Here is a 12,326-nt window from a genome sequence, read left to right as displayed (position 1 = left end):
AAAGGCAGAGGCTTAACCCACTGAGCCACCAGGCACCCCAAGACCAAAATCTTTAAATGGACTTATGGCACTGCATGATTTGATCCTTGTCTGTCACTATTGTTTTTGACAACAATCTCCCCCTTAGCCTAGCCAAAATGTTGGTTTGTGTTTTTCCTTAAGATTTTTATTTATTTATTTCTGAGAGAGAGAGAGAGAACACAAGCTGGGGCAGAGGGAGAGCAAGAAGCAGACTCCTCATTGAGAGGGAGCCCGACGTGGGACTAGATCCCAGGACCCCAGGATCATGACCTGAGCAGAAGGCAGACGCCTAACTGACTGAGCCACCCAGGAGTCCACCTAAATGTTTTTCTATTTCATTCTCCATCATCCCATGATCTCTCCTTGCCAGAGGGCCTTTGCACATGCTATTTTCCCTCAGGAATGAGGTTTCGTTTAGTAATTACTGTTCATTCTTTTGCTTACGACTTCCTCAGAGTTGCTTTCCTTGAGTCCCAGTTAAAATATAAGTTTCTCATATATTTGAGAATATATGCTCTCATAATACTATATTCCTTCTGCATGCAAATATATTCAAAGCAGTTCTCTATTTTACATTAATGTGTGATGATTTGCTTAATATCTGTGCCCTCCACTACACAGCCTCATGAAAATTGACTGGTATCTCTTTGTTTTTTTATAATATCCTCATTGCTTAGCACAGTGCCTGGTATATGGCAAATATATATACATACAAATATTTGTTTAATGATTGAATTAAGGACCTGAGTTCTAATGAAAATGTTTTCCATTAATGCAGGCTCGCAATTGACCAGAAGTGGCATATTGGACAGATTACTTAATTTCTCCGAATTGCAGTTTCTTCACAAGTAAAACGAGTGTCTTAATCCTGGATTTCAAGAACGCAGAGTCTAAGACAAAGGCTTTTGTGCCACTATTTTGTTAGAGAGCGTGTTAACTCCCAAGAACAGGAGCGAGGAAGAGGGGAAGGGTAAAGGGCAGAGAGACACATCAGGAATGTGTTGTTGAACTTGCCACCGCTAAGTGCTGCTGAGCAATTGTAGAAAAGATCTCAGTGACCCATCTGAGGAGAGAAAGGGGAACTTCTACTACCCACCTGAAGTGCTATTTCCAGTGTCCTTCCAGGTTCCTCCTCTTGGGCAGGAAGCATGCTGAAGGGTTTTACTGCTGGGGTGGTTGGTGTTTCCTTGGAGGAGCCCTACCTCGTCTACAGGATTCTGGTGGTGGTTACTGGGGAACATGCGTGCCCCATCCTCAGCAGTCATAAATAAACAGTCACTGTTGTTAGGAATATGTATTTTGATTCCCAAAATACCATATCTTTCTTTCCTTTTTTCCTTCTTTTTTTTCTTTCAAAGTAAGGTGATTTTGAAGTCTAGCTTGTGGAAAATAAACAAGGAAAAGTGCTAGAAAACCTCTGAAAAAACAAATGATGAGCTTATGTAAAAAATCTCATTAATTAATCATTAATGACCATGCATTTTTGTGGACAAAATACGTGCGGCGATTCATTATATTTATTATGGTATTGTTTGTAATAGCAAAGAATTGGAAACAATCCTAAATGTCCATCTGGGGCGGGGGGTGACTCAAGAAAAAAGTACATTAAAATAGACTACAACGCAGCTGGACCAAAGTATGAAGAAGCTGTTAAGCACTGATACAGGATGTTTTCCCACATTAAGTGAAAAAAATCAATATACAAAATAATGTGTATTATGTGCTATTATTTGCATTAAAAAGGAAGGAAACCATCTTCATACTTGCTTGAATATACATAAAAAAAATTCTCTGGAAGGATAGCCAAGAAAGGGTTAGTAGAAGTCGGTTATTTTACCAGCAAAAATGGGTTTATTTGGAAACACCAAAGAAATGCATAATAGTTATGGCTCTCCCTTGTAGCCTCCCCTTTCCAGCCTCCTGACTTCTACTTTAGTGACGTTTCCCTGTATTGATTTTTATAACAGTGCTATTGGGTGCCTGGGTGGCTCAGTTGGTTAAAGGACTGCCTTCGGCTCAGGTCATGCTCCTGGGGTCCTGGGATTGAGCCCCGCTCATCCCGAATAGGGCTCCCTGCTTTGTGGGGAGCCTGCTTCTCCCTCTCCCTTTGCTGCTCAGCTTGTGCTCTCTCGCACTCTGTCAAATAAATAAATAAAATCTTTATTTTTTTAAGTTTATTTATGTATTTTTAGTAATCTCTACACCCAACGTGGGGCTGCATCTCACAACCCCCAGATCAAGAGCTGCATGCTCTACTGATCAAGCCAGCTTCACAACCCTGATTTTCATAACGGTGTTATTAGTTGTCACCTGTTTGTATAAGCACCCAAATATTTTAATACCTATTAAGGCATAACTGCAAAAGATGTTAACTAAACTTAGCATCTTAAGGCAACCGAGATTCGTTTTTGTAGCTCAAAAGCTCGGGAATAGCTTAGCTGGGTGGTACTGACTGGCTCAGAAGTTTTTGATGAGATTGCAATCACCTGTGAGCTAAGGACTTGACTGGGGCTGGGAGAGCTGCTTCCCAGAACCGCTCACTCCTAGGATGCTGCGCCTGAGGCCTCAGCTCGTCCCCAGCTGGACCGCTCCATAAAACTGCTTGAATGTTTCTGATATGCCAGCCGGCCTCTCGAAGTGAATGATCTGAGAGAGAGAGACAGAGGAGAGGGACAGGGAGCGGCAGCACAAGAAAAGAAGCTGCAGACTTTTTTTTTTTTTTTTTTAAATAGGGTGATCTATTTTTTTTAAAATTTTGTTTATTTATTTGACACAGAGAGAGATCACAAGTAGGCAGAGAGGCAGGCAGAGAGAGAGCCGGAAGCAGGCTCCTTGCCGAGCAGAGAGCCCGACTTGGGGCTCCATCCCAGGACCCTGGGACCATGACCTGAGCCAAAGGCAGAGCCTTAACCCACTGAGCCACCCAGGTGCTCCAAAGCTGCAGACTTTTATGATCTAGTCTAAATCACACACAGTCACACCTGCCACAGTCTACTCATTTGAAGAGGCAGACTCAGGCCCACACTCAAGGGAAGGAGAGTTAGGCTTTCTCTTTTCAGAGGAGTATCGGAGAATTTTAAGTATTTTGAAACCACCCTGGGAGGAGAAGAGAACAACTGGGTGAACAGTGGCAGGGCTGGAAGGAAGATTTTTCACTATATTTATTTTCATACTCCTTGAACAATATGTATTTGACTATACGAAACAAATTATTAATTACATATCTTTTAAAAAGAGATATTTTAAGCTATTTGGGAAAGAACTGGGAGAGAAATAAAAGAAAAAAAAAGGGGGTTTGAAGGGGATGTGAATGGGGGTCTGTAAGATACGAAAAAGAGAGGGTCTACTTTGTGCTCATCTTGCTCTCTTCCCACCTCAAATTTAGCATTTTCACTTTCTAGGGTTTGGGGTGGTGAGGGTCTGCGGCCAGTAGTTTCGGATAATGGGTTTGTAGAGGAGAGAGAACTCTGTAGCGAGAATGTTCTATGGGATAGTTTTACTGTGGGTGTTTATCATTTATTACAGCGCAAGTCCTGTTATAACAATATTTCTCTGGTCTAAGTCATTCTGCAGCCATGGCCTATGGTCATTGCTGATTTTTAAAAACACCGCATGGCATACAATACCATTTCTGGAAGTTTTGTTTATAAGCTCCACCCTTCCGGCCCCCCGGAACTCCCCCTCAGGTCTGACATCTACGCTCTAACAGAACTTGCATAAATTGTCAAGCACGACGAGATGATTTCACCTGGTGATAAAATTGGGGGACATTTAATTTGTACAAAGACGTGGCATGAAACCCAACGGGTTTATTGTCTCTATAAAAAGGTCTTTAAGGTCAAGTGTACCGACGCGTACAGCACTAACTGTACTCACGGCGCCCGGTCACTTTACAAGTCGGGAGGCGAGGAAAAAGTTTTAACCTCTCTTTAATACACGTAGTAAACACTAAAAGCCCACTTTCAAGCCATTTAAATGCAGTTATTCCCCCTGAAGGGTCAGGGCGCGTGGGCGGAGAGCGAACTCTCTCCTCGCTCCAGCAGCGGCGAGCAAAGTCCTTCCCGCTTCTCTCCCGGACCCCCGACTCCAGCCCCCCCACCCCTCCCCCTTGCCCGCGGCCTGCTCGGAGGACAGTGGTGTCTGGGGTGGTAAGGGCATGGCTTGAGGCAGAGCGGTGTCCACCGCCGCAAGGCCACGTCTCTCCCATTCGCGGGGGGGCCTCGCCAGTCTCTGGCTGCAGGACCGATTTCTCGACAGGCGAAGGAAGAGACGGACGAAGGGAGAACACGTCACGGGCCACGGCGCGGGGGGGGGGGGGACCGCGGGGTCCGCGGCCACGGGAGGGCGAGCGCCGGCGGAGACCCCAGAGCCCGGGAAGAAGGTCATAGTCGGCGGATCCCCGCCCTCGCCCCCGCCGCCCGGTCCCCTCCCGGAGCTTCCGGTGCTCTCCCGGCCCGCCCCGCCTCGCGCCGGCTGTGCCACATCCTCCGGTGACGTCAGTCAGCGCCGCCATATTGGGAAGGCGCAGCCGCCGCCGCCACCTCCTCCTCCTTCTCTGCCTAGGAGCTCGGGCTGCTTCGGGGCCCGCGGCCGCAGGAGGGAAGAGCTCTTCCTCCGCTTCGCCGGCGCCTGGCCCGCCCGTTTCGCCCCGACCCGTCTCCCCATGACTGCCCCCCGCCCAGCTGCCGACGGACGTCGCCTCGGAGCCGGGATTTAACACGGAAGCCCGGGTCAGGGGCCGCGGGGGGAGGAGGAGGGAGACCCGGTAGGTCCCGCGTCCCTCTCGGCCCGGCGCTGAGTCTCGGCGGGAGCCATGACCTCGCTGACCCAGCGCAGCTCGGGCCTGGTGCAGCGGCGCACCGAGGCCTCCCGCAACGCCGCCGACAAGGAGCGGGTGGCGGGCGGCGGCGGCGGCAGCGGCGAGGACGACGCGCAGAGCCGCCGCGACGAGCAGGACGACGACGACAAGGGCGACTCCAAGGAAACACGGCTGACCCTGATGGAGGAGGTGCTCCTGCTGGGCCTCAAGGACCGAGAGGTGCGGGCGCGGCGGGCAGGGCGGGGGCGGCCGGAGTCTGGCGGTCGGCGCTGGGCCCGGGCGCAGGCGGGAGCCCGGCCTCCGGCTCTGCGCGTCTGCCCTCCGGAGTTCCTGAGCTGAGCGCCCAGCCGGCCCGGTGCTTCCAGGTCCTCTCCGCACCGATTGCTTGGATTTCCCTTCCTCCTCACGCAGTCACTCCTTTCATTTTGACTCCCTGGCAGTCTGTGTGTCTTCCTTCCTTTTTCCGCGTGTTTAACTGGTGTAGACCCCAGGGTACGATTCCACCTGGAGACTGCCCGTTAGAGTGAAACACCTGGAACCGAACTCTCCTGGGTTTTGCAGGTTTTAGAATCTGGGAGGGCTCCACGGATCTGCTTTACGGGAGATTAGGAAAAAAAACCAAACCAAACCAAACAAACAAAAAAACCCATCAAACTTAAGGTGTATCGTTTGGAATTTTGTGAAAAATTTCGGTGAAATGGTAATGGAGGCAAAAGTTTTTTTTTTTTTTTTTTTTTTTTACATCTAATAGAGTTAAAAGTCCAACAAAATCCACATGACACCTTCTGGAAAATGACTTCTTAGGTAAACCTTGCTTTGGGTAAGAGATTATTTTTAGTACCACTTTTATATTTTGTCAGTTGATTAGTCTGCAGAAAATCTTGACGTCTTAAGGAAGGACTTGGGGGGCTGCTTAAAATGCTGGGTTTTGATTTGAAGAAAGGTCTCACAGCCATAGATAGGTTAAAGTTGCTATAGATATGTTTTCGTGTTGTGACTTCGAAAGATTATTTTCACTTTAGTATTTTAAGAGAATTTTCACACATAGAGAACTTGAAGAAAACTGCTAAAGTGGACATGTATATTCTCCTAGGTTCTGTCATTAACGTTTTCCTGTGTTTTCTTCATCCCATATCCATTTATTTACAAAAATGACTATTTTTAGAGATTTGCAGCCAGTCAGCCAGGTGAATGGATATTCTGTAAATCACATACGGTTTGGTAGTTCTAGAAGCTTGTTTTATCTCAGCATGAAATCTACAAACAGTACATTCTGAGAGTCAGATACAGAAAATACAGAAATATCCAAGTTTTGTTTTGATTTTTAATAAAGTTTTCCCAGTTCACAAAGGTGGGCAAAAAATTTAGTCTTTGTAATACAATTTAGTCTTATTTCACCAAAACTTAGTAGATATAGGTGAGTTTTCTGTGGACTGTGGCCTCCTAGTATTTAGTAATTAAGTGAATTAAAATTTACTTTGATAGAAATGTCTAGAATATTTGCAATACCAAGGTTTCCCATTTGCAAGTTTTAATGATCACTTGAAAAGATGTCCCTCTGGGTTAAAGGGGCTCAGTATGTTTATTAATTACTGAGTTCTGGAAGCAGACTCTGAAATTCCTTTTTGTTCTGTGGGAAAACAACCTGCAGATCTTCCTCAACTTATGATAGGGTTATGTTCTGATAAACCCATCATAAATTGAATACTTTAAGTTGAAAATGCATTTAATTAATACCCCTAATCTACCAAACATTATAGCTTAGCTTAGCCTACATTAAATGTGCTCAGAACCTTTACGTTAGCCTACAGTTGAGCAGAATCCTCTATGAAAAAGTGTGTTTTATAATGAAATGTTGAATATTTCATGTAATTTATTGAATGGTATATTGAGAGTGAAAAACAGAATGGTTTTAAGTGTATCGTTAGTTATGCGCCTAGCAAATTGTATGCATATCACCAGTCCAGGAAAATATAATAATTTGAAGTATTACTTTTGTGCCATCATAAAGCTAAAAAGTTGTTCAGTTGGGGATGGTCTGTCGATGTAGAGTGTCCTAGAAGTGTGATTTTTAGGAAGTATTCAACCTGCTTCACAATTTAGAATCTTCACAATTTAGAATCTTGGTAATTCACATTTTTCTTTTAACTCTTTATCTTTTTCATTTGGAACAAAAATAGCATTTTAGAAAATACAGAAAAAATGAAGAAAGCAAGTCATCTATATTCCTGTATGAACATTTTGGTTTATGATAGTTTTCTGAAGGGATACGTCCTGTGCATAAAACTAAAACTTAACAAAACCAAGAAACAAAAACCCCAACTAAAACCCAAATTAGCTTTTGGATTTGAGTCACTTTAAGTGAGAAATTACAGTGAAAAAGTCCCTTTTTTTCCTCAAGTATACGTTACTGGAAAAGGTAAAGCTAAAGCTTATTAACTTGCTATGTTTCTGTGCTTGGTTTTCATGAAGATAATCTAAAGAATTTGTTGAAGCTTAATGGTACTTAAAAAATGTAGACAGTTTAAATTTCTTTGGTGGCAGGTGATTGAAACCATTTGTTTTGTTCATGTCAGGAGTCACTATACTTTGCTATATTGTGGCTAATGTCCAGACACAAGCCAGTTCTATTTCTTGCTGATTTCAGTAGTCACATAGAGAAATTTTTTATTTCCCTTTTTGCAGGCAGGGAATTGAAGGGGAGGTAGGCGGGCTTGGGATTTGGTATTGCTGTGGATTGAGGTTTTAGGCATTAACCTAGATAACTTCTTTTGTCACATCTTTACAATACTAATAACTAAACCTGTCACCTTCTCCATAAGTTTTGGGAGCCCCCCCCCCCCCCCCGCCCCATTGTCCTTCTTTTTAGGAGGTCAGGAATTATTCTTACTTAGAGTCTAGGCATTTATGCTTGTTAATATTAGATTTTAATTTATCTTTAATACTAAGTTCCAAGTTTTAGGCACAGTATATAGCTTCATAAATACACTGCTTAAGCTTAGCGTCCATCTTTGTTGTCTTAGGGTACTCTTAAGATATTAAAACCTAAATTTTAAGGTTAGGCAGGTTATTAATGATAGATGATGTGTGTGTGTGTGAACAATTGTATTTGAATTCAGAGAGTTGAGAAAAAGTGTAAAATTGTAAAGTGAATATTAGTTTTACTTTTTTTTTTTTTAAAGATTTTATTTATTTGAGAGAGAATGAGTGAGAGAGAGCATGAGAGAGGAGAAGGTCACAGGGAGAAGCAGACTCCCCGAGGAGCTGGGAGCCCCATGCGGGACTCGATCCCGGAAGTCCGGGATCATGACCTGAGCCGAAGGCAGTTGCTTAACCAACTGAGCCACCCAGGCGCCCCACTTTTTTTTTTTTTTTTTTTAAGATATTATTTACTCATGGGGGAGGGAGAATGTACTCAAGAGAGAGCACAAGAGGGGCGGGGAGGGGCAGAAGCTGGGAGCCTGGGACATGACCTGAGCCTAAGGCAGACGCTTAGGCCACTGGGCCACCAAGGTGCTCCTTACTTTGACTTAAAAAGCAAAAACAAAAACTGAGACATTATAGCTTTTTATTTTTTTTTATTTTTATTTTTTTAAAGATTTTTATTTATTTATTCGACAGAGAGAGATCCCAAGTAGACAGGCAGGCAGAGAGAGAGAGAGGGGGAAGCAGGCTCCCTGCTGAGCAGAGAGCCCGATGCGGGACTCGATCCTAGGACCCTGAGATCATGACCTGAGCCGAAGGCAGTGGCTTAACCCACTGAGCCACCCAGGCGCCCGACATTATAGCTTTTTAAAAATATTTTTTGTTCAGTAATGTGTGCAGGAAAGTGCACATAGGTGTGATGAATTTTCACAAACTGAACACAACTGTTAAACAGCACCTAGATCAAGAAACAGAACATGACCACTTTCCAGAAGCCCCACTCAGTGCCTTTCTAGTTACTGCCTATTCCTCAAGGGTAGCCACTAGCTTTACTTAAGAATTCAGCATAGAATAATTTTTGTTCATTTAAAAAAAAAAAAGATTTTATTTATTTATTTGACAGAGATCACAAGTAGGCAGAGAGGCAGGGGGAAGCAGGCTCCCTGCCGAGCAGAGAGCCTGTTGCAGGGCTTGATCCGAGGACCCTGAGGTCATGACCTGAGTGGAAAGCAGAGGCTTTAACCCACTGAGCCACCCAGGTACCCCAATTTTTGTTCATTTTTGTACTTCCATTTGCATCTTTTGCTTTGGATTGTGACATTCATCCATATTGTATAGGTTGTCATTTATTCATTTTCTCTGAATTACCAGTTTTTAATACATCTGTAATCTACAATATTTAAAAAATGACATTGACTTATATCCTGAATCTAGTGTCCCTCCTGTCCTCTGTCTAACCAGAAGGCTCCGCTCACCAACAAACAGATGGTGTGGCCTCAGATTACCTATTGGGAGTGACTTAAAGTCATTGTGAGGAATTTTTTCTTTCCTTTTTTTCTTTTTTGAATTTAGGTACACATTTTACCCTTTTTACCAGTGATTTTCCTTTGTGGCTTTTATTAAAATACAGATGCTAGGTCTCTCTGGTGATTCCAGTGCTCAGTCTGGATTGAGTATCAGTGACATAGATACTGAAGTAAATCTTCAGAGGCCACAGCAAGGATGGCTGATAGGTTTAAATTTGAATTCAACTTCCAAATTAGCAAAATTCCTGTAATCTTCCCCTGTGTTTGAAGGCTGAGGGCAGCTGATGAGCCAGGTATTTTCCTTTCCCTGACATTTTGATTTTTCCATAGATGCCACCAATAGAGTTTTCAGAATGCCTCATGGAGAATTACCTCAAATATGTGGTATCATGTTTTTTTTTTTTTTTTTTTTTTTACTTTATTTATTTCCTTAGGACATCATTGTTGTATTTATTATATGTATTAAAATTTTTTATTTTATTTCTTTTTTTTTAAGATTTATTTATTTGACAGAGAGGGAGAGCACAGCAGGGGGAGCAGGAGAGGGAGAAGCAGACTCTCCGCTGAGCAGGGAGCCCAATGCGAGGCTCCATCCCAGGACTCTGGATCGTGATCTGAGTGGAAGACAGATGCCTAACTGACTGAGCCATCCAGGCACCCCTGTTAAAAAATTTTAATTGAAGTATAGTTGACATAAGAGTTTTAGGTGTATAACAGTGGTTTGACAATTAGAAACATTTCAAAATGCTCACCTTGATAAGTTTAGTTACCATCTGTCAACATAGAAAGTTATTAGCATATTATTGACTAATCCCTATGTTGTACTTTCTATCCCCTTGACTTATTTTAATTAATTAATTTAATTTATTTATTAAGTTCCATGCCCAGTGTGGTGCCCAACGTGGGGCTTGAACTGATGACCCTGAAATCAAGATCTGAGCTGAGATCAAGAGTCTGACACGAAACTGAATCACCCAGGCGCCCCTTGAGTTACGTAACTGGAAGTCCCCTTAACCTATTTCACTTATCCCTCCACCCGCTGCCCTCTGGCAACCACCAGTTTGTTCTTTGTGTTTATGAGTGTTTCTATTTTTGTTTATTTGGGTGTTAGATACTTTTAAATATTTTCATTGATGGCAGATCTTAGTGCTTTAATGTTGGACTTAATTATTTTAAGTGGCCAGGTATAATTTAGAGTGTGCCTGTGCAGTAGTAGAAGTTGAAAGGGGTGTCGTAGTCTTTTTCTGAGATGTATCTTTTGTTTTACATATATTCTTTAAGTCCCCTGACCCTCAAAGTTATTTAAAATGGAGAAATAATTCTCTCCCATGGTTCTGATTGGACTGTTGTAGACATTTAGTGTTTTACTCTCTACCACATTGTGTCCCTTCTCTCTTCTTACCCCTCCTTCACTTCCTTTTATAGGGGTTCCCCCATTGTGTATAGCTCTAGGATGCCCTATTGAAGCGTTTACCCCTCCCCTTTTGTAGTGCAGTCATACCTAAGCTTTTCCACTCAGATAATTTCTTCCAGGGCTTTGGATCTTGATAGTGGAACCGGCCGTGGGGTTTTTGAAGACCTATCAAGTGGTGCCAGTGGGTGGATCAGAATGTTTTCTGACTCCGTTCCTTGAGATCAGACTATCCTCTGAAATGGTTCTTTGAGCTTTTTTCTCCCTGGCCCATTGATGCTGTCTTTTCCATCTTGGTTTTCCATGTACCTTTCCTCTAGTCTTCCGTTTTGTTTTGTTTTTTTTTTTTTGCCCGTTTTTTAAATAAGCTCTACCCCCACGTGGGGATCAAATTCACAAAGCCAAGATCAAGAGTTGCCTGCTTTACTGATTGAGTCAGCCAGGCACCCCTTCAGGCACCTTTCAGTTTTGTAATCTTCAAGATCCGTGCATTAAAGTCTTTTTTTTTTTAAGATTTTATTTATTTGAGAGAGAGTGTGTGCACTAGCAGAGAGGAGAGGGAGAAGCAGGCTCCTCGATGAGCAGGACTCCGATGCATATTTGATCCCAGGACCCCGTGATTGTGACCCGAGCCGAAGGCAGATGCTCAACTGACTGAGCCACTCGCACACCCTAAAGTCTTTTTTTAAGGGCCACGTGCCTGGCTTAGTCAGGTGGAGTGTGCACACTCTTAGTCAGTGGAGTGTGCGACTCTTGATTTTGGGGTTATGAGCTTGGGTTGTGAGCTCAAGCACCACATTGGGTATAGAGAATACTTTTAAAAAAAAGTATTTTTTAAAAGATAGAAATTGTCTATTTGTTTTTAAAGATTTTATTTATTTGACAGAGAGAGATCACAAGTAGGCAGAGAGGCAGGCAGAGAGAGAGAGGAGGAAGCAGGCTCCCTGCCAAGCAGAGAGCCCGATGCCAGACTCGATCCCAGGACCCTGGGATCAGGACCTGAACTGAAGGCAGAGGCTTAACCCACTGAGCCACCCAGGTGCCCAGCCATAGTCTGTTACTAATGTTTCTAATGCTTGTAGACAAGAACCTTAATGCAATAATTCATCCTGTATCTTGAAAATTAGGTGGTTCAGCTGAATAATACACACTAATATAAAATAGTTAAGTAACCAAAGTGATGGAATTGACTTTTGTATGGCCTTTAAACTGGCTCCAAAGATTGATCACAGAGATGTTCCAGTTTTGGAATAAGGTTCTTAAGGTCACTATTTTGAAATACAGTACTTATCAAGATGTATAATTTTGTTCAAGAATCTTTCTCTGCATGCAGTGATATATACCATCTTTGTGTATTAAATTTGTTAACTAGAAATCATTCTGCAGATACTCAGAATTTCTACATGTGCTAAGATTTTAGTAACTTAAAATCTAATAAAAGCTTCTGAGCTTTGGAATTTTATGATTCCTTTATTAGTACAAATAATCTTTTTTTCATGTTTTTAAAAGATTGAATTTTCATTTTTTTCTGGTGTTTTTAAGAGTAGGTACACAGTATAAGACACACAGGATCTCAGAAATTAGTTTTTAGAGTTCATTGAACCATTTGTACCTTTTTCTTTCT

The 12,326-nt window shown here is 42.9% G+C and overlaps 1 protein-coding gene across 1 annotated transcript in view; it reads left to right on the top strand.

The window, feature by feature from the left end:
• The first annotated feature begins 4,823 nt into the window (after nucleotides 1–4,823).
• Nucleotides 4,824–12,326, top strand: part of GOLPH3 (golgi phosphoprotein 3) — a 68,039-nt gene continuing 60,536 nt past the window's right edge. Inside the window, exon 1 of the mRNA XM_047731698.1 lies at nucleotides 4,824–5,059. Within this exon, the coding sequence (XP_047587654.1) occupies nucleotides 4,835–5,059 (225 nt within the window). The 5' untranslated portion in view covers nucleotides 4,824–4,834. The remainder of the gene's footprint in view (nucleotides 5,060–12,326) is intronic.

The sequence above is a fragment of the Lutra lutra genome, chromosome 5, assembly GCF_902655055.1.
Source record: "Lutra lutra chromosome 5, mLutLut1.2, whole genome shotgun sequence".
In the NCBI taxonomy this organism is placed as follows: domain Eukaryota; kingdom Metazoa; phylum Chordata; class Mammalia; order Carnivora; family Mustelidae; genus Lutra; species Lutra lutra.
This window is presented reverse-complemented; position numbering and strand designations above follow the sequence as displayed.